Genomic DNA, 22,328 nt, shown 5'->3' on the forward strand with positions numbered 1-22,328 from the left:
GATGGAATTTGTAGGCGTTCATGCTGAATCGCAAGATCTGCTGGGAAAAGTATTCCTCCCGTGCTGCATGCCGGGGGTTGTAGTCTCGCGGCTCATCTCCCCTTGAAGAGGATGTGGGCAGGCTTGGATAGCAGGCCTATTATTTCTCTGTTGACCGAGGCCACCGGCGGGTAGGCACTTGCTTGTCAGCAGTGGCTGCTTCCATCCTCCCCACTCCCGGAGGAAGAGCGGGGCTGCGGCCCAAAGACAAACAGGGGGAGGCGGAGCTGGGCCGGGCCGGGCCCCGCCCTACCTGGCCACCGGTCGCGGCTCGCTTCTTTTTCCCTCCCGAGCGCGGGGCGAGCGTGCTTCCTGGGGGCGCAGCCCCGGCTCCCCGCCCGGTCCCTCCTCACCCCCAGCAGCGGAGGCGGCTCCATGCTGCCAGCAGCCCCTGCCGCCGCCGCCTCCCGCTCCTCCTCAGCAAGAGGCAAGACGAGGAGGAGGCGCCCCCCCGGGGTCCCACCCGCCAGCACCCCGAGGCCGCCACCGGCGCCCGCAGCCTGAGAGGGGCCCCGCCGGAGAGCAGCAGCAGCAGCCGCCGCCACCGCCGGAGGAGGAGGAGGAGGATGGCGAACCAACTGGTGATTCTCAACGTCTACGACATGGTGAGTGGGTGAATGAGCGGCCGGCCGTGAGGTCCCTTCCCGCGGGGAGCCTCCCCCCACCCCACCCCCGTTGCCGGGTCTTGATCCGCCACATCTCCCTGCTCTTTCGTCGTCCTGGCGGGGAGTGGGCCGCCTTTCGAGTTCCAAGGCAAGAGGGCTCTGCTTCCTCCTGCTTCCTTCCGTCTCCCCTTCTAAAGAGCAATGGGAGAAGGGGAGGCTTGTCGAGCTGCTGTTCACGTGCTCCTCCATCTCTCTGTAATCGGCCGCGCCGCCGCCTCTTCTGCTGCGTTCCTGCAACAATAGGATACTTGTCTTACCCCTCGGGAGCGCGTGCCGATGCCAGCCCAGCTCCCCCCGCTACTGCCGCTTCCATAGTAATGTGGCTGAAAAATAGTGAATTTTCAACTTGGAGGGTAAGAGGATCGGTTGAAGGACTCTCAAGTTCATGCAACAAGTGTGTGTGAAGTTTCACGTCACTTCTGTAGAGAGTTGCAGGGGTGTAGCTGTAATTGAGCGGATGGGTTCAGAAAGAACCCAGGCGGGGCCCCAGCTCCACTTCTCCCTGTTTGCTTCATTAACTCCGAGGGGCGGCTGGCGAAGACGGCCCCCTCTCCCTTAGCCACGCACCCAGAGAGTTGGATTTGTACACTTGCTCAACAAGTGGACATACTCTGAGAGAAAGAGAGTAACTTTCTTCATATCACTCTCGAAGAAGTTTTTAATGAAGGGTAAGCAGAGTTGGTCTGAACATGTGCACATCTCTGCGGGATAGGTGGATATATCTGTAGCCAAACTGTCTTGAGGACCAGAGCCTTTCTTTCTCCCTCAAAGAAATCAAAAAGGGGAGTTGGATTCATAGATCACAGCAAGGCATGAAGATAAGTGGGGGAAATTAAAATATTTTCAAGGCAGTCAGAACTTGTGCAATCATGTGGCCTTAAGTTACATTACTGGTTTATGTTTGGAAGCATGTGGTGGCTTTAAAAACCCCTTTTTACTGTACATTCTAATACCTTGTCCCTTTAGGCTAAAGTTCTGCAATGTCTTACTTTGGAGTCCACAAGTTACATGCAGACCGCATCATCCCTGTCTAATTCCTCTTGTGCTGCACAGCTGTTCCCCAACAGCTGCCTACACAAAAAATATAAATAGGAATTCTGGGATTTCCTACATTGGCAGTAAGTGGATGGGGTGATCTGCTTAGCTTTTGAAGGTAAAAATGACACATCTGATACTGGGTTGCTTCTGAGTGTTTTGGATGCTTTTAAATAATATCCATGTAATTGTAAATTCACTTGTTTAGACCAACAATGGTGTGAGGTAACTGTACATTTTGACAAAATATTCTCCAGATTCTAATGTTTCATATGATGAGAAACAATTGAACAGCAGAAAGATACAAATTGTATTAATAATCAAAGAAGAATACTGCTACTGTCAGATTGCAAACATAATCTGTGCGTAGGGACTGGGATTGCCACATCCTAGCCCTGAAGACAGTGCTATCCTGTATCATTACTGCCCTGGGTAGCAAGTCCATAATGGATAGTTACAATTCTCAACTTTGTAGTGTAGTAGTTAGGAAACACTACTGATTACTGACTCATTGTTCAAGAATTGTTGATCATTCTTGTTAAAACCAGATTTAAGGTGCCTGTTCATTTCTTCTAGACAAGACTGTTGATCCTGGATTGCATATCACTCTGCTGTAATGTATTTGTTTTCGGCATATACTGCTGTTCCACGGAGTTGGATCAACTTAACAATTTTTTAAACAGTGAGATTCAATGTAGGTAGAGGATGAAATGCTGCTCTGGATCTGAGTTCTACTCAACCATGAAGCTTACTGGTTGAGAAGAGGGCATTCACTACTTTGAAGGGTTGTTGTAAGAGTAAATAGAAAGAGAGACCCAGGTATGCCACCCAGAGTTACTTGGACAGAGAATGAGATCTAGTAATCAATAAATATTTTCTCCCCTTCGACATATCCCTTCCATCAGCTTTGGCTGATACACCACCTGCATCTATTTCTTGAGAGAAACAACCTCAGGACAGTGGTACTTATTTATTTATTTATCACATTTCTATACCACCTGATATTAACATCTCTAGGCGGTGTGCAAATTAAAAACAACAAATATTACAACAGTATAAAACCGTTAAATTCACAAAGCTAATAAAACAAAATCACAGATAAAAGCACTTTGCATTTAAAAATATTCAGTTAAAAAGCCTGAGAAAACAGGTATGTCTTGAGAATTTTCCTAAAAACAAACAAATAAAGGGATGCTCTTATTTCAGCAGGGAGCGTATTCCAAAGCCCCGAGGCAGCCATAGAGAAGGCCTGATCCCAAGTTACCACCAAATGAGCCCGTGGCAACCAAAACCAGATCTCTCCAGATTACCTTAGTAGGCAACTGGTTTCATAACAAGTAAGATTCTCTCTTAAATACTATGAACCCAAGCTGCCATGGGCTTTGTAGGTAAATGCCAGCACTTTGTATTTCACGCGGAAACTTCTCGGCAGTCAGTGCAATTCTTTCAAAATTGGAGTTGTCCCCCAAACCAATCTGGCTGCTGCATTCTGAACCAATTGTAGTTTCTGGACTAGGTTCAAAGGCACCCCCACATAAAGTGCATTACAGAAGTGAAGCTGAGAGATTATCAGCATATGCTCCACTGTTTTAAGATCACTTACTTCCAGAAATGGTCATCCAGAAATGGTCATAACTGAAATATCAGCCGAAGCTGATAAAAAGTGGTCCTGACCACCGCCTCACTATGAGAAATCAGAGTTTTAGGTTCAGAACACTTCCAAGCTACATACCTGATCTTTCAGGGGGAGTGTAACCCTATCCAGAACAGGCATATACTTGTAACCTCCAGGTTTGACTACTGTTATATGCTTCATGTGGGGCTGCCTTTGTACGTAGTCTGGAAACTGCATTTGGTACAGAATACGGCTGCCAGGTTGGTCTCTGGGTCATCTCGGAAAGACCATATGACTCCTATACCAAAAGAACTACATTGGCTCCCAATAAGTTTCTGAGCAAAATATAAGGTGCTGGTTATAACCTATAAAGTCCTAAACAGATTATGCCATGGGTATTTAAGAGAACATCTTCTTGACCATGAGCCCCATTTCCCATTGAGATCATCTGGAGAGGTTCATCTGCAGTTGCCACCAGCTCATCTAGGGACTACACAGGGATGGGCCTTCTCTGTTGCTGCCCTGAGACTTTGGAATGTGCTCCCTGCTGAAATAAGAGCCTCCCTATCTGACTTTTAAAAAGTCCCTAAAGACTCATTTTTTCACCCAAGTATTTTAACTTGATTGGAGTTTTAAATTGTTCTAATGTTTTCATTTCTGTTTTAATTTGCTTTAAACTACCCAGAGACAGAAGTTTGTGGCAGTCTACAAATTTAATAAATTAAATATCCCATTGGTTTCTGTCCCTCTCTACATCTGTTTAGCATTGCCAAGATGCTACTAGGATATTACCTCTGCTATTTAGTTGGGAGGTGAGGCAAGTTCCATTTCTCTCTAGTCCACCCTATCATTTTCTGTATGGCAAGTTTTGAATACTTGCTTATTGCAGCAAGTGTGATGGGAGGACTAGATGATAGAACCATCTTCCTATGTGAGAGGGAGTGCTTGGCTACCTTATGCTCTTTGTATTATTTAGTGTAATTATGACTGAAATGTAGTAGTGGCATGTCCCATCAATGCCTTGCAGAAGCCTCCCTTATTAGTCTTGCAACATTCATATCTATACTCTTGGAATGTGGGGATGGATATGCTAGTATCCATCCTTCTGCATGCAGCCAGAAGCCAGTCATTTCCCCAAATGTTTATAGGGTGAAAACATACACTACTACTTCTGCTTCCACTTACAGAATGCACATGAATTGGAGTTCGAATGTTCAGATATTCTGGAAATTGGCCCCGGAAGCAAGAACACCACCTTGCTCTCATTAAGAACCCTTCCTCTAACCTGCTGTGATCCATTGATATTCCTCAGATATGTTCAGTTCTTCCTGCTTTCCTGGCGGGCTGTTAGACAATGCGTAAGTGTCACCCACAGTGTGTCATTTGCCTTGTTCATTAGTAAATTAGATTCAATTGATATTTTTGATACAGAGCAAAACCACGTATATACTTGGGTCTCACTTGTTTCCAAAGTATGTGTTCTGATTGCTGGTTAAACTTAAACACAATCTGCAGCTAAGTAATAGTAACTTTGTAAGGTGAATTATGGTCAGAACTTCATTGTTGTAAACAGCAGAAATACCTTAAGGTTTGTTCAAAACATACCCACCCTTCCAAAGTAAAGTCGCCGTCTGAAAAAGCTCCTGCTGATTTATAAACCTGATTGAGGATGCTAGTTGATCCCCACCCCCAAATCCTTGCATCTCAGCAGAATTTATGTGGTTTATCCAGAGGTGTAGCTTTAACTTGATATACCTAATTGAACTTGAGCTGCATTTTCACAAAATCTTCTTGCTTTCTACAAGCACAGAATTTGATTTAATAGTTACTTGAGGTAAAGCTGAGAACAGGGTTGGGAAATGTTGAGTAAGTATTTACCAATGAACTTGTGCTTATTTAGTTCAAATGTGTGTGCAGTTCATTTAATGCCTCTCAGATGTTGTATGGTTGATAAAATAGGTTACCTGCTCTCTCTCTAAATAGATGTGGTTTGAAAAATCCAGTATTTTTAGATATAACTTGCCATGTAAATCAGTATGAGGTATTTACAGACAAAAGCAATTATTTGAAAATTTTGTTTTCCATAATCTCTTAAAATGCTCCGCTTGTTATTGGCAGCAAAATTAGCCATCAAGTAATAAGTGCCTTTAATCACATAACTTATATTAGGGATGTGTATGAATTGGGATTCACTCACTAATTTGAGGCACATCCTGGGTACATTTAAAAGGGAGGAGAGCAGGTCTGTACCTGCTCCTCTGCCACTCACCACAGCTTCCTGCTGCCCTCATGTTCTGTGGTACCTACATGGCCTCCGTGCATGCTGCTAGCGCACAAGGACAGCTGGGCAGAGCGGCACCGGTGTACGAGGGCAGCTGTGGGGGAGCGCCACCACAGCAGGAAACTGCGGTAAGTGATAGAGGAGCAGGTACAGACCTGCTCTCCTCCCTCTTAAAGGTGCATGGATGTGCTTCAGTGAGCAGATCACGTTTCCTGCACATCCCTAATTTATTTATTTAGCTTGAGAACCTAAAATCACTACATAAAGATTTATAAAGAGAAATATGTGAGCCCCACATTCTAAACTAACACTTAGTGGATCCTCTAAATTTCAGTTCCATTTTTTCATCTATGATTCTACACTATAAAACAACCTTAGGGTGAGACTGAGGCATAGCTACGAGTTGCAGTGAGATTACAAAAGGACACTGTGGGTGTATTGTTTCCTGGCAGAAAATGTTCTGGAGTATGTCTAACTTGATTGTTGACAACTTGTAGCACAAGTCTGAAAATATTTCCAAAGCTCACCTAATGCAACTCTGGTGCCTATCACACCCAGACATTTATCACATTTTTTTAATGTTTCCTTCAAGCCTTCCTATATTTTATATTTAACTCAAGGTTAGATAGAATTCTCTATACGGATAATGAGAGTGCATTATATTTTGCAGAGGGGAAGAATAACTGTGGTGCACCAATGAAATTATGTTTGCACTTCCAGAAATCTGTTTAACAGAATACACCTGGAATAGTATTTTTTAATGTTTATTTAATTTATTTATTTTACATTTATATCCCGCTCTTCCTCCAAGGAGCCCAGAGCTGTGTACTACATACTTAAGTTTCTCCTCACAACAACCCTGTGAAGTAGGTTAGGCTGAGAGAGAAGTGACTGGCCCAGAGTCACCCAGCAAGTATCATGGCTGAATAGGGATTTGAACTCGGGTCTCCCTGGTCCTAGTCCAGCTCTCTAACCACTAGAGAAAAATTCCTACTTAAGTGTTGCACTTCTCTGCATGTGAAAACACACACAGATGAGGGGAAAGACCTGTTGCACTGTGGAAATGGGCCAAAGATTCAGTTTTGCAAATATCCCCAGATCTTCTGCACAAAAGGAAATATCTCTGGCTGACATTCAGACTAATAAGGTGCAGACATGGGCGGGCAGGGCAGTTGTTTAGCTGATCTCCCCTTTCCTCTGAAGCCTACCGTGCCTCCTGAAAATATGTCTCTGAGGTTTGTGCAGCTGTGCTCCTTGACAACAGACTAGTAATCTTAAATACTCAAAAGACACAACTTTCTCATATTTGTTAAGCACCCTTTTAAAAAAAATGTTTGTGATCTCCTTTAAGTAACTTTAACACTCTATAACTCAGTTCTTTCCTATCTCTTCCTTCTCTTGATAATGTGTGTCTCCTATTTACTCTTCTCCCATCCCATGAAAGATTGTGACTCCTGAACGAGAGTCGTACCAGACAATAGCTTAATTTACGGTTGGTGTTTGACCTGTCTAAAAACCAGTCGGTTGACCAGTCAGATATTGGTCTAGTACTTAATGCATGTATTAGAATACAAACAACAGACAGGGCCCCTGCCCCCGTTGTTGTCAACCCAAGCCTTCAAAGGAGTACAGCCAGCTGTGCGCATGTGCCCTGCGCAGCGCGCGCACTTGTCTTCGCCGCTAGCGCACGCGTGCCGCATACATCGCAGTGCGCGCACCACACAAAGCGCATGCGCACCGCTGGCTGGACTCCTTTGAAGGCTTGGGTTGACAACGACAGGGGCAGGGGCGGCAGAGAGGAACTCTGCCCCCCAGGAAGATTTTAAAACACACCAGCGGCGGGGGGGGGGTAAGTACTACCACCACCCCTTAAAGCTACATGCCCCCGCCCTCCTGGAGCGCTGGACCTCCGAACTGGTCCGGCGGTCTTTTACATTGTGCCCGGACCGAACCGTGCACACTCCTATCTACTACCCTGAGTACAGGAGGACCTCAGTATTCACAAGGGTTCTGTTCTCCGCTATTACCTCAGATAAGGAAACTGTGAATACTGGGTCGTCAGGGCAATGGCCTTGTGTGGGTTAGGTTCCTGGAGGCCTGAAAATTCTGGAGAGAATGGGCAAAAATGGGGGATGTCAAGTAAAGTGCCCTATCATGTTCCATGGGTCTCTCCCTTCTCCTGTTGCTTGAGTGAAATGTTTTCTGATTTAGGAAGTGCCAGTCTGAATTTTACCCTATGAATTTTGGAGTCTGAACATTGCTCTCACAAACTCTAAATGTTTTTGACTAATTTAACTGGTACAGATTTGGGGGGGTGGGGAGGTGCATGCTCAGTGTCTGAACTTTAAAGAGACAATTTCAAAAGTTTTGTCAAGTGCCATTCATTAAGCAAATCTTAGTAGTTTGTGGTGGTATTTCTTTAAGGAAGGATGTGGAGAATGGGTTGGTGTTAAAGCAACACAAATAGTCACAACGCTTTCTAGATACAGAACTCTCCTAGACAAAGAGGCCTTTGTATCATTCAATGAAATCCTAAATGAAGTGTGCTTCGTCGTATCTTATTTTGTTGTCTTTTTTCAGAGTATGTTCAAACATTTTAAAAGACTTGTTTTCAGGGACTAAAGGTGTTTGGTTCATGCCATTAGTGTGACTAAGCTTTTGATTCTAGGTACAGAAGGTAATTATTTATAATTACTGTGCCTTTCGGGGGAAACCTAATCCTCTCTTACTGGAGGAATTATTATAAGAACTTAAGAAAGATTCACTGTAGTTCAGTAGAGGACCAATTCCATGGATTTTAAAGAGTGGTTCTCAGTTGTGATGTTCACTATGACTGTTGCCATGTGGTTTGGCAAATGCAGTACTCCTATAATCTCGCAGGAAATAACTTCCAGAGGGATATATATGTTGGTATGTTACAGTAAACCTAATGGCACAGTGGGGATGTGACTTGCCTAGGGAGCAAGAGGTTGTTAGTTCAAATCCCCGCTAGTATGTTTCCCAAACTTTGGGAAACACCTATATAGGGCAGCAGCGATATAGAAAGGTGCTGAAAGGCATCATCTCATACTGCATGGGAGGAGGCAATGATGAACCCCTGCTGTATTCTACCACGAAAACCACATGACACTGTGGTCGCCAGCAGTTGACACCGACTTGGCGGCATGATCTTTCCTTTTTTCTTTGTTACAGTAAAAATAAAAGAGTATCTTCTGGCACCGTAAAGTTGAACAAACTATTGTAGCATAAACTTTTGTGGATTACAGTCTATTTCTCTAGATGTTACCCTCAGTTACCTGTGCACAGAAAAAAACAAAAACAAATTACAAACAGTGAGGTCAAGTGGCCATGGAATGCAAAGGTTTGACAATTTTATGTGAAGCTTAAATGTATATAATGAAGTGATAATTCACCACAACAGTAACTGGTGAATTGCCAATCATATTAATTAAAGAATAATAATATTTTACATTTATATCCCACTCTTCCTCCAAGGAGCCCAGAGCGGTGTACTACATACTTGAGTTTCTCTTTCACAACAACCCTGTGAAATAGGTTAGGCTGAGAGAGAAGTGACTGGCCCAGAGTCACCCAGCCAGTTTCATGGCTGAATGGGGATTTGAACTCAGGTCTCTCCGGTCCTAGTCCAGCACTCTAACCACTACACCACGCTGGCTCTCATATACTTTATCATGTATATGGCAATCATATACTTTAAAAAACACACACGCGCACACACACCCCTACCTTAAGTTTGTTTTTCATTTTTAAAAAGCTATATAACTTAACAAATTCCACTGAATATCCAAGGGTGGCTTTAACTTATTAGTCAGAAAACCTACTGGTTTAAGACCAGAGTTAAGGCTGGGGATGATGGGAGTTGTAGTCCAACATCTGCAAGAGGGCCGAAGTTGTGCAGCCATGGTCTAGGAGAAGAAGACAAACTTTCACAAACCATGGAAATTAGCCAAAAAACCTGCTGGTTTAAGACTAGAGTTAAGGCCATCTCGTTTTGGCTCAACCTTCACAAAGCCAGATAAATTGGAACCTAAGGCTGATGCCTTAACAGGTGTACCACTACTTATCAGTAATGATGTTGTGCAGTGTCACAAACTGCTCTCCATACACCCATGCTTCTCCTTTGTCTTTGAGGCCCAAATCAATATGGGGAGGATGTAGTTCTTTGAAGCTGCAAAAATGCCCCACATGGCCCACTGAAGGTATCTTGTAAGTGAACACATTTTGTGACCTTGCACAACATCATTACTGATCACGTGGTACATCTGTTAAGGCATCAGCTTTAGGTTCCAATTTCCTGGCTTTGTGGATCTGTGGTCTTAAACCAGCAGGGTTGTTGTTTTTTTACTAATTTCCATAGTTTGTGAAAATTTGTGTCTCCTAGACCCCGGCTGCACAACCAACCCTCCTGCAGGTGTTGGTCTACAACTCCCGTCATCCCCAGCCACAATGGCCAATAGAGATGGGAGTTGTAGTCGAACATCTACAGGAGGGACAACATTGTGCAGCCCTAGACCTTGTGGGGGTGGGGAGAGTCCTTTAGTTTTACAGTGTGAGATGCCCATAGGTCAGTCATCTTCATGATTTTTCAAGTGGAGGCCGCAGGGGGGCGGGGCACGGCATGGAGTCTGCAACATGAAAGCCATTTCCCACCTTCAGCCAGTACTGTGCTTTTTCCCGTGGGGGTGGAGATTGACTTTAAGGGTAACAAAGCCCTTTCAAGCCCCAGCACCATCTTGGAAGGTGCACTCAGTCCCAGAGCTCTGGGAAGTGTAGTTCTTCCTAGCACTTTCCCCATAGAACTCTGTGAGAAACCATCTTGAAAGGCGCACACATGCTTTGGCCTTAGAACTCTGTAAGGTGCTGGGAAGGATGACATTTCTCTGTGCTCTGTGTGTGCCTTTAAAGATGGTGCTGGGGCTTCACAGGGCTCTGTTGTTCTTCTAGCTCTCCAGTGCTGGGGAAAGCACAGCCCCACATAAAAGTGGGAAATGGCTCTCATACTGGAGACTTTTTAACAAAGTGGCCCCCACTTGAAAAATAGTGAAGATCACTGATCTAAGAAGTTTTCCCACTGTAAGAAAGACACCCCACTCCTGCAAGTTCTATAGGAGAGTGACATTAGCTGTTGTGTATGTTCCTGTCAAGCCTCTCAGGGTCTTGTGTGGTGATTCTGCCTACAGAATCTAGCGAACTGTCTGAGGTGTCCTGTCTGCAGAAAATCTTAGTAGGCCTTGTCCTGGGCAAGGCCTATAATAACCAGCCCACTGTTTACTCACACATTGTGGATGTTTCCAGCAGCAGTACTGCTACCATGCGAGGACCCCATCCTCATCACCACTGTTAAATCGGCAGGTCCCCCAGAACGTTGGACATGAATCCACAGTAACAGCTCCTTTATTATTCATACAGCTTGCTCAATCTTACAGGCAGAACAACCACTAGAGATGTGCAAACAGGCTCGACGTCAAACGGATTCGATGTCGAGCTGGTTCGGTTCGACAGTCCAGGGTCGAACTGAACCACCCCCTGTTCAGTCCGGGACTGAACCCCCTCCCCGACAGCAAACATATTTTTTTACATTTTTTTAAAAAAATTACCTTCTCCCATTTGGGAAAGGTCCTCGAGGTGGCATGTGTGTGTGTCCACGGAGGTTCCCCTTCCCCCTACCAGCCTCCATTGTCACCCCCTATGGCTCTTCGGCCCATTCGGGCCTCCGTAGTTTGGCGTGGCAGCCCTTTTGGACGATGACGCACATGTGCAAATGGCCTCTGCAAGGCCCTGGGTCATGCCAGTCCTCACAGAGGCCATTTGTGCATGCACAGCAACATCCAAAATGGTCACCACGCCAAACTATGGAGGCCTAAGCAGGCCGAAGAACCGGCTGGAGGGGTTGCAATGGAGGCCGGTGGGGTGAGGGGGAACCTCTGTGGACCACCCTTCCGCTGCCTCAAGGATGTACCTCGAAGGGGAGAAGGTTAAAAGTTTTTTTAAAAAATTAATGGGGGAGTTCATCAACTCCCCCCACCAGACCCAACCAAACCAGATGGGGAGGTTCGAGGGAGTGCCGGACCAAGCTGGTCCGGACTCGAACCAAACTGCACCAGCCAGTTCCATACATATTCCTAACAACCACACCAGTCCCATAGAGCTTTGACAGATGCGTAGACAACATTAGCGATATGGGAACTGTCTGATCAGTTGAGCTTTGTAAATAGGCAGTAAGCAGGCTAAATTTCACTGAGATTACCTCCAGTGTGTTTTTGAATGGCATAAGTGTAATTAATGTGGCTTATTGGTGCAGCAGGGAAATGACCTGCCTAGCAAGCAGGAGGTTGCTGGTTCAAATCCCCGCTAGTATGTCCCAAGAAGGACAGTGTCAATTAAGGTAATTCCAAAAGTCTGAAGGAGTCACTGTCTGCCTAATACATGAGAGAGAAATGGGAGGAAGGATTCAGCAATCCTGTAAGGACTTACTCAGAAGTAAGCCCCCAAACTGCTGCTCCTCCACATTGCTCTAACTATGCAGCTGGCTTTCCCCAACTGTCCATTCCATGTCTCTCCGCCCACCCCTCCCTGAGAGTTCACCTTCCATCCCTAAAAGAATAGGTACTGGACTTGCAATAGAATCCGCTAGCTGGTTCCCCATGCTGATGTCAGACAACTAGCAAAACATGTCCCACATTCTAGTTTCATTATCAAAAAAAGTCATGCTCTGCATAATTTTGCCAGTACTTGTCACCCATAGACATTAATGGGGCAGAAAAACCTTAAGTTTTGAACTGTTGCTCACCAGACTTCACCAAACCATTGAAAGGCACTCCTCCTAGACAAGCCTGACAGAATACATTAGGCTTTTTCACTAAAATTTGAAGGAAATATATCTACGCTGTTCTGAAGATTGGAGAGAAAAAGATCAAAGTGTCAATTTTCAGCACTTTTTAATTTTAATTTGCTGTGGCAATCACATACACAAAGTTTCAAATTTAGCACAACAGTTGTCATATTTATAAGCAATACAGCCGCCCAGAGAACTAAGTTTTGGGCGGTATAAAAATATGGTAAGTAAATAAATAAAATTTTGAGGCTTACAATGGTAGAACCTTTTTTTTTTATTCTCACCATAAGTAAAGGGGCACTCTCATGCTCTTTTAATGTATGTATGGTTGTAGTATATGAAATATTGTAAAAGTTAGTGAAGTTTCCTATTTTCCTTTTTAGTACTGGATGAATGAATACACCTCATCACTTGGAATTGGAGTATTCCATTCAGGAATAGAGATATATGGCAGAGGTGAGTAGCACACTTGAACCCAACACTGTTACTAACTGGCATCTTTCAGACACACTCACACACACCCCAGTAGGGGGGGGAAAAATAACTATATCTCACCTTGCATGTTTCTTCCTTAACTTCTGCAACAAACTTTTTTAAGTGTTCTGGTTGTTCACTCATGTTTCAGGTATAAGTGTATTGACACATGCTAATTTTAATAAATTTATCATTGGAAGTTCAGATGATATTCAAATATAATATAACATTTCATATAAATGTACAAATTGTGGAGGTTGGGCTAAAACTGTGAATATAAACTACTCAGTGGCACTACTTCTAAATATGCCTAGACAATTACTAAGATAAGGTCTTCCACTTGGTAACTACTCACTTTACGCATTGTGCATAAAATCCTGAATTTGCCTTTCAGAATTTGCTTATGGCGGCCATCCTTACCCTTTTTCTGGAATATTTGAAATTTCTCCAGGAAATGCATCCGAACTAGGAGAAACATTTAAATTTAAGTAAGCAACCTTTTTAGTTTATTGGTGCAAACTGAAATTTGTGTGACTAGGATTTGTCAAATTTGAATGAATTCAGATGTCTGACTGCAATTTGCTAATTTAAGCAGTATTACCAGTAGTATTTAACCTTTTTAGCTGTAATGACTGCAGGAGTCCCATTGTAAGGAGTCCACCAAAGCAAGAGGACTTGATTATATGGGCTTATTTATTTATTTATTCATTTATTTCATTTATAAACCACCCCATCCAGAGGCTCTGGGCAGACACAAGTGTAAAAAGCTGTGCATGTGGATACACAAACTTGGAGGTACAAAGAAGATGCTTGCACACAAAGTAGTGTAAAAGGAATAGTTCTGGGTATGATGTTTTAAAATTGGAAACAAAGCAATAAAAATATATTTGAACAACTATGGATAAATTTTAGGTGTGCAATAGAGCAATAGCAAAGAAGGAATGAGAACATATGCAGTCTAATTTGCAAGAATATTCTAATCTGCAAACTTTTATTGCAGAGAAGCAGTTGTACTTGGAAGTACTGACTTCATGGAGGAGGATATAGAAAAAATTATAGAAGAACTTGGAAAAGAATTTAAAGGAAATGCCTATCACTTAATGCACAAAAACTGCAATCACTTTTCTTCAGCTTTATCCGAGGTATGCTTTGCACAAACAGCCTGTATCAATTGGCATATACCAAACATATAAGGGTAACAGCAATTTTCAACCTAACAGCTGTGCAGATTTTTGTCATTACAAGAAACCCTAGTTTTCCACGGGTTCTCCCATCATGGTTTCAGATATTTGCAGTCGGGCTGTAGACAGCCAATTTGCATTATTGCAGGGGTCATTTTCAGTCACAAGAGAATGCTGTTATCTGCAGAGGTTCCGTTCCAAGTGGGCGGGGGCCCCGGATAGTGAAACCCTGGATAACAGGGCGGTAGGGCAATGGGAATTGGGGGGCGATGGGGGGTTAGTTCCTGAGGTAGCAAGACAAAAGGACTGATGAACACGGTACAAAAAATGGACTGAAAGTAGGGGGAATACGGGGGAGTGCTCTGTGTGTCCCCAGCTGTCCAGCAGTGCCCCCAAAGTAAAAAAAAACTTAGTGTTTTTTGCTGAAAATCATATTTTTTTTCTTCTTTTTACAAAAATGAGCCACAAAATGGCTCCTGTCCTCAAAATGACAGGTGCAAATTACCTTGGAGATCATTTCCACCCATCCCTGACCCACGGATATGCAAGTCTTAACCATTTAATTGCCTAAATTTTTCACGTATACCAAGGTCAGGTGACAATTACCTGACTGCAGATATGTGAAACCATGGACGCCTGGTTCTCCTATATTCAGATCCTGTGCACATTCTTACTTCACACTTATGGTGTCATTTCTGACTTGGAGGCAGTGTGGAACCATGTTGGGGCTCCCCCCCTCCGGTATTTAAAGTATTTTTGGTGGGTCCTTGTCCCCACTTCTTCTTTTTTTAAAATTCAGAAGAGTTGAGTGTTTTGAGGGCCATTACTGGAGGAGCTGGAGGGTTCAAGGTACTGTGCTGTACTCTTATTTCTGTTTCCTTCCCTGTTTTTTGGTGACCTTTCACTCTTCAAAATGTGCTGAGGAACCTAACCCCAAGATTCCCATAGGCACAAGGTTTCCAATATTATTATTTCTTGTTTACACAGTCAGACAGGTGTTATTGACTGGTTTGTTTTATCCAGACTTCTTCTTCTTCTTCTTCTTCTTCTTCTTCTTCTTCTTATTATTATTATTATTATTATTATTATTATTATTTATTTATTTATTTATTTCGATTTCTATACCACCCTTCCAAAAATGGCTCAGGGCGGTTTACACAGAGAAATAATAAATAAATAAGATGGCTCCCTGTCCTCAAAGGGCTCACATTCTAAAAAACACACAAGATAGACACCAGCAACAGTCACTGGAGGTACTGTGGTGGGGGTGGATAGGGCCAGTTACTCTCCCCCTGCTAAATAAAGAGAATCACCACATTAAAAGGTGCCTCTTTGCCCAGTTAGCAGGGGATATATTGCAGTTTCAGCATTCGTGGGAACGTAACCCCTGCAAGAAACGAGGGCCTTATATACTTTCCAAAGAACTTTCATTCTTGTATCAGCTGTGGATATGCTCAGTTATGTAACACTGATGTGTTTCCAATCCAAAATCTGCTGAAGCTTCCAATAATGTTTAGGATGATGGTGGCAGCACCTTTAATTTCTGCTTCTAAAGAAGCAATGTTGTGGACTGTGGCCAACCTCAGCACAAGGTACCCTTGGGCAGCTGCTTAGGGCACACTGCTGTCCTCCTGGAAGGATTGGGCCCAACCATCAATAACCAGCTCCCCTCCTTTTTGTGGCAGCAGACACATTTTTAGGAGGTCAGTAAAAGCATGTTAGCTGGTGTCAGCAGTCTGTCATGTTTCTTCTCTGCACCACCACCCACGCGCCAACAATGCTCTCTGTAGTGTCACATGGAGCATTGTGGTGGGAGGAGTCTAGCAGGCGGCAGATACCAGCTAGAATGCTACTTTTGTTCCTGCTGGTCCCTCTGAGAAGGAAGTAGATTGTGTCTGCTGCTATAGTAAGAAGAAGAGGATCCACCTGAGGTCACCTTGCTGTGGACTCCCTCAAATCTGTAGCCAATCCTGCTGTGGAGTGTTTCCCAAACAAGCTTCCTTATGAACTTGGTCAACTACTGTACTGTTTCTGAAGTATGGCTGAAGATGGACTTTCTGTCCAGTTATTTCTGTTCATATAAATAAATGAAAAGGAAGGTGAAAACCTGCAATAAAGCTATGCTTTGTGAAACTACTTTACATTTAAATGATCCTTAAGGGATGGATTATTGTGGTATTCACCCGTTAATGTGAACTTGTGAAACAGCAATAATAGCTCATGTCTTAACTAATGTTAGATTTTTTTCCCCCAAATGTAGGACTACATTGAATTACAGTCTTAGCTGGATAAAGATACATTAGTTTTTGGATGCCAACTTTGTTTTCTTTATCCCTGGAGTTGCCTGTTGTCTGAAAATTAGACTTAGTGTTGTCCGGCAGGCAGTGTTGGTAAAGATGTCTTTAGTGCACATGGATGCCCGTTTTGTGTGTTTGAGGCAGGGGCACTTAATTCTGGGGGAATCTCCCTAATCTGCAACAGCTGGGCCTCTGACCTCAAGTGAGGACAGGTGGTTGAAAGTCCAAGATAGCTGTTCACAATACCAGCATCTTTAGTCAAATCAACAAGCATAGCACAACTAACTTAAGAACTTTGGTCTGGATAGCCAAGTATTGGAGTACAGTATCTCAAAGAGACAAAAATAGGCTTGAAAGTCCAGGATTTTTCCAAATAAAAAGGCTTTTATTAGGCAAAACTAACAATAATCAAGATGGGAATCATGACGAGAAAGGCTTGAAGTAGGAATGAAAGCCTAGAGGCTGGAAGAAAAGTAAAAAAAAATATGAGAGAAGGTGAGAATGAAAAGCGGTGATGGAGGTGAGAGTGGAGATGTTACTTATTCTGCTGATCAAGCAAACCTCAAGAGTGAATCCAAAGCTGGGGATCAAGGATTCCACACCACAATAAAGCCTCTGCCAAGCTGGATTTGCATCCTCAGGTGCCTGAATAGCACTTACTCCAAGAAGATTCCAAGAGGATCTGGGGTACCCAGATTAACCCAATCCAAGGTTAATAGTTGTGGCTTGGACACAGCATGCGCCAACAAGGCTGGTTACAAAGTGTTGAGTGACATAATGCTAGGGTGAAATAAGGGGCACTAGGTCCAGAAGTGCTCTCTGAACACTAAACTTAGTATTTCAGGATCAGTTATAAGGGTCAAAACAAAGATGAAAAAGACAGGAAGAGCTACTGAAAAGAGGCTTCCTAGGTAACAAAAGGCAGAGGTGGATATATGAATTTTTAGATGAATAGTCAGGGAGACTGAATAGATGAGACAGTACTAGCTGGCAGGAAATGAAAGCAAATAGAGCTTTGGATGCATCAGTTAATCGGAGGCAAGGTTTGATGATTGCATTTGGGTGCAGTCAGAGATGCTCCATTTGGACATCTGTTTTGGATGCTTGAATGCCTGGCAAGGCAACTTCTCAGTGAAATGGAAAGCTCTGGAAAGTGGGAGTGGTTGCCACCATCCTGCAACAGTCCTTTCCCATATTAGCATTGGCTTACAGGAGGGTTCCAGCTATACAAACCGGATTCTTTGATCTAACATGGGGGCTCTTTTAGCAGCTCTTTATTGCTAGCATATTGGGTGTTCCAGATAAGTAATATTTTTTTTTCAGCTGGTCAGAAAGCTACATGTAGTAGTAGTAGTAATAATAATAATAATAAAAATTAGGTAACTTTTGACATTTCATTTAGATTCTCTGTGGAAAAGAGATTCCTCGTTGGGTGAATCGCCTTGCTTATTTCAGCTCCTGTATCCCATTTCTCCAAAGCTGCCTACCGAAAGAATGGCTTACACCTGCAGCCCTTCAGTCTAGTGTAAGTCAAGAGCTTCAGGAAGAACTGGAAGAAGCAGAAGATGCTGCTGCAGCATCAGTTTCCCTGCCGAGTTCAGCATCAGGGTCAAGAACTGGACATCATGCTAAAATATAGGTGACATCCAAAATACAATTGAAGCCTTGACAGTCACTGACTTCATTACAAGAACATTGGAGGTTGGGCATTTTAATATGTCGGTGGTATGCAGTTGGTTCTCCAGCTCGAGCCCATAGTGTGTTCTGCTCAGGATTTTATATGTAGTGAAAAGAGTTTCTGGGAGAAATGGGAATAACTTAAGGTGGAGAACTTCATTTATTCAATGGACTCAGACTAACTGAACAGGTAAACTGTTTACAGTATTGTGTGCTGCTGTTTACAAGTCCTACAGGGACACCTGCCATTAAAAGACAAAATATTAATCAACAACTAGGCCTTCAGTGGAAGTGAACAAATGGTCAACTTTCCCTGAGAGTATTTTAGAACTGGGCAGCTAAAAACATTTCACTTCCAACTGTTGCTGAATATGAAGCAGGAATTATTGAATACTATGTGTGAACAGGGTACATACTGATCAATACAAATAGATCTGTCCTAGGAAGCAAGGCTGTTACCTCGATATGTGACTGAGAATATGTTTCTAAAAATGTGACTTCTCTGTCAGTTCAATCACAGTTCTTATTCACATACAAAGAGCGAATTAATATTTTATTACAAAGCTCAGTGTGTGTTCTCTGTCGTGTTGGTTAAATTTCAGAATCCCTCATCTACTTTGGTTTGCCCTGTTTTTTAATCTGACTTGATTGAGTGCCTATTTCACAATCTAAAGCATGTAGGATAAATACAGTTGGAACACACAGTTGGTTAGTTGTGTCTCTCCTGTGACATAATGTAATTTAAACACAATGACCTATACACCGATGGCCATGTGAGTTCTGCAGCCAGGTCAAACAGATATAAATTGGTGCTCAACAGCAGAATCTCTTCATAAAAATATGAAGGAAAATGACAACTAAGCTGTTTATATAATTAGTTTCCTCAGCAGCCATATTTAGCAGCAACAAAGCGTGGAAAGGCTTTCTCCAGCCTAGTGCATTCCCAGAAAATAAAAGGCTAACAAACCAATGCTGTGCTGGTGCAACAATGTTTTCTGTCACACAAGGGGGACACAATTTTCAGCAACTCGCCATTCTCTCTGTAGCCACCTGTGTCTCCCAAAAATATGTCCCCTGCGGGTTCCCCAGCTCTCAAGAACATATTTTTAGGAGGCAGAGAGGGATTCAGAGGAGGGAGGTTCGCTAAAAATCCTGCAAACCCTCCACTAATGTGACAGAGAGCACGGTGCTAGTCTGCTACTGGACAACCAATGAGTGAGTGAGTAAGTTACGCAAATGTCTTTTTGGTGACACTATTTTCTTATTTTACTCTAAGACCGAAATGTACTCTGAACTCTAAAAGAATTATCAGGTGATTAGAAGTATTGCATCTATGTAGTGGCTCTGTTGCTACATGTCTCACGAAGGTATCTGTATGTGTGTACAATAGCAATGGTGGCAAATTGAGTTCAGACTTCTATTATATATGTTGCCTTAAGGATGTTTTCATTAAATGAGAAAAGGCCACCTGGAAATTATGTATAAACTGATTTGCTAGCTTTACAGAGATCTGCATTGGTGAAGAAAATATTGATGTAAAATATTGCATCTGGGGTTGCTGAATGAACTCTACTGATCAGGATACACACATTTAAGTCTGCTTAATTGGAAATTATTTTGGTGCATATATTGCAGATGCCAGGCTAAAGAATTTGGGTTTACATTATTTTCTTTGCATGATGTTATGTCATGCTATCCCCTTGAAGATAGCAAAAATGCTGCTGAAGTGTTTTCCAACCACTTCAGTCTCGGCACCTCTCATGAGGCAATCTTGAGATAAAGACTGTTCAATTATTCTAAGTAATACTCAGGTACGTAACATCATCCTGTTTAAAAGTCAAACAAGAACAATTCTCCAAAAAGCGAAGTACTGAAAGTATTCCATATTTTATCCAGACCATTTGAGCAAGAAACTGAATTGTCTATCATTATTATCTTAATTGCCATTATGATGGCAGTTTAACTTTGCTTTATTTTGTGACTAGTCAGCATACCCCGTTTAAGCTCAAGACATCCAATATTTTGCTCTATGTTCTTAAACTGACTCTCTGGGCAGGTTCACATGACCCGTTGCAAGTCTGTAAGAAGCTTGGAAGAGGAAACCAGAGGTTCCTACGGTTTGTGCACTCCCATGCATCATGTTGTCCAAACTCACCCAGGTCTGGTTGGCAGCTGACTAATCCAACTTAATAATAATAATAATAATAATAATAATAATAATGTTGTTCTCTGGGTGGCTCACAACAACCTTGTGGTAAAAAAGCAACTTTTTAACCCACCTTGCCAAGCCAACTTCAGCTCTTGGTTATGAACCTCTGGTTGGAGTTGTTAACAAGGGTTGGCTGCTTGCCAACTAGACTTGAATGGGTTTGGACAACTCACTATGCAGGAATGAATGCACCATAGATACCTCAGGTTCACTCTCCCAAACTTCTTACTGACTTGCAGCGGGTCGAATGAACCCACCCTCTGAATTGGGATTCTGAGAATTGTAGTCTTTTCTGTTTGATTGTTTCTGGATCATACAAAGGAGGAGTTTCTCAGTAGAGACAGAAGCAGTGGCTTCTCTGTATAGCTGAAATGGAAATAGGATTTTCTAGCACAGGTTGGAAGCAATTAAGGTCAAATACTAGCACAATAAGCTCTGATCTGAAGCCTGCTATAATGCATACACAGACCTTTTCCATGTGAAAACTTCGTCATTCATTCAGTGTAAAGGACAGCTTTGTGCATGTATTCCTTGGCATATTGTTGAGTTATCTCCTCTACTGAAATAAGTGGGGAGCGCTATGAGTCCTTCATGGAACTGTGCACCTATAAAGGAATGCTAGGTCAGGATGGTTCTGGAGCTTTTTGTATCCACCACTCCCATCCCCTGGACAAACGTTGGGCACCAATTTAATCTTCATCAAATTCTGTGAAACAATTAGTTCTGTTCTGGTAATATTCACAGCACTATACCACACTTCTACACTTTCATAAACATACACAGAGCAAGTCAAAAATGTGAGGACATACACAGCACAATATGTACAAGCAATTTTTAATTGTGATTCTTTTGTTGCAATTTTCTATTTATTTTAAGCCTTGTAATAGTAGTTCTGTCACCCATGTACACACTTAACATATGAGCCCTCAAGATGATGCTACATCTTTAAAAGTGGTAGTTTTGTATCCTACCATGTGTGCTACTTTCAGTCTCCACTTGGTTCCTTAAAACAAAACAAAAAACCCTGCCAAAGGCTGCTTTCTTATGTTAGCAATAGTTCAAGTTAACCTTTCACCAGCATTACTACACAGCAGGGAGTACACTGTCTGCCAGTGACTATAGTGTACCATAAAAACTAGAACACTCCTCTCTGTTGGGGGAATACTGGATATCTGTGGCGTTTTTCCAACACAAAACGGGTAGAAAAAATACATTTAGGGTTCTGTAATCTGTCCTGTTTCTGATACTTGATTATTTTTATTTGATATTAATGTAGCTATGTACTTTGTGTTTTACTTACTAAAGCCATTTTTATTAAAATGCCACTCTTATTCAGGCAGCCAAAAACAAGTGCTACATATTGTCAGTGTGCACCAGTAACCTGGGAATAGTTCCATCATAAGAATGCAATGGATTTCCTCTTGAAAACATGCAATACAATTCTAATCACAACTGATATGACTTTCATTTTAGGTGGTTAAAGATACTGAATTTTCACTGACACTTTTTTGTAAACTTAATAAGTTTACTGTGCATAGTATTTGTATTAAATAGCCAGAGGATTTTGACTTTTGTTACTTTGACATGTCAAACTATTATAAACTTGAATCCATCCATTTATTAAAGAGAACTTTTTAATAGAATAAATGTGTTCTGTTTTAGTTAATTTAAATATTGACTTTTGCAATATTAAATATTTTGGGTCCAAATATAGGCACCATGGAATACAGCAAAGGCATTTCATTTGGCAATGTTTATTCTTGTTCATAAATTTTAAAAAAATATATCTAAAACTGGTTATGACTAACCTGTTGAAATTCAGTTGATTTAGTCATGACTTTCTTTGGGTACAGCCTAAGGAATGGTTGAATTTATAGCAGGCCATTGAGCAGAGGGATGCCAGGAAAGCTAGGACACATTTCTCAAAAGAGTGGCAGTCTTTCAAACACAGGGTCCATCCCTCTTCCCAAGAGTCTCCAGCCAATTTGTGCAGGAACGG

At 42.5% G+C, this 22,328-nt stretch overlaps 1 protein-coding gene and 1 long non-coding RNA gene across 7 annotated transcripts in view; one reads left to right on the top strand and one right to left on the bottom strand.

Moving 5' to 3' along the window:
• On the top strand, positions 1 to 21,976 carry DESI2 (desumoylating isopeptidase 2). 6 transcript variants are annotated; one of them, XM_053302029.1, is made up of 6 exons: positions 1 to 644; positions 4,542 to 4,712; positions 12,875 to 12,947; positions 13,360 to 13,453; positions 13,966 to 14,107; positions 17,899 to 18,036. In XM_053302029.1, the coding sequence occupies exons 1-6, from the start codon at positions 606 to 608 to the stop codon at positions 17,965 to 17,967; spliced, it is 588 nt and encodes a 195-aa protein (XP_053158004.1). In that variant the 5' UTR covers positions 1 to 605; the 3' UTR covers positions 17,968 to 18,036. The 6 variants fall into 6 exon arrangements, with proteins under 6 accessions (XP_053158004.1, XP_053158031.1, XP_053157982.1 ...); XM_053302056.1 differs by having other exon boundaries at positions 6 to 644; positions 17,923 to 18,061; XM_053302007.1 differs by having other exon boundaries at positions 33 to 644; positions 17,846 to 21,976.
• Positions 8,771 to 22,328, bottom strand: part of LOC128347442 (uncharacterized) — a 20,471-nt gene continuing 6,913 nt past the window's right edge. Inside the window, exons 2-3 of the long non-coding RNA XR_008317568.1 lie at positions 12,447 to 12,547; positions 8,771 to 8,931 (exon numbers count right to left, since the gene is read on the bottom strand). This is a non-coding gene — a long non-coding RNA (uncharacterized LOC128347442). The remainder of the gene's footprint in view (positions 8,932 to 12,446; positions 12,548 to 22,328) is intronic.

This window comes from Hemicordylus capensis, chromosome 1, assembly GCF_027244095.1.
Source record: "Hemicordylus capensis ecotype Gifberg chromosome 1, rHemCap1.1.pri, whole genome shotgun sequence".
NCBI classification, from domain to species: Eukaryota; Metazoa; Chordata; class Lepidosauria; order Squamata; family Cordylidae; genus Hemicordylus; species Hemicordylus capensis.

What these genes read in the sequence shown, in the direction of transcription:
- DESI2 (XM_053302007.1), top strand. Translation starts at nt 606, where the DNA reads ATGGCGAACCAACTGGTGATTCTCAACGTCTACGACATG. An exon ending in GGCGGGCTGTTAGACAATGC is followed by an intron (nt 4,713 to 12,874) that starts GTAAGTGTCACC and finishes TTTCCTTTTTAG; the next exon opens with TACTGGATGAATGAATACAC. An exon ending in TTTCTTCAGCTTTATCCGAG is followed by an intron (nt 14,108 to 17,845) that starts GTATGCTTTGCA and finishes CATTTCATTTAG; the next exon opens with ATTCTCTGTGGAAAAGAGAT.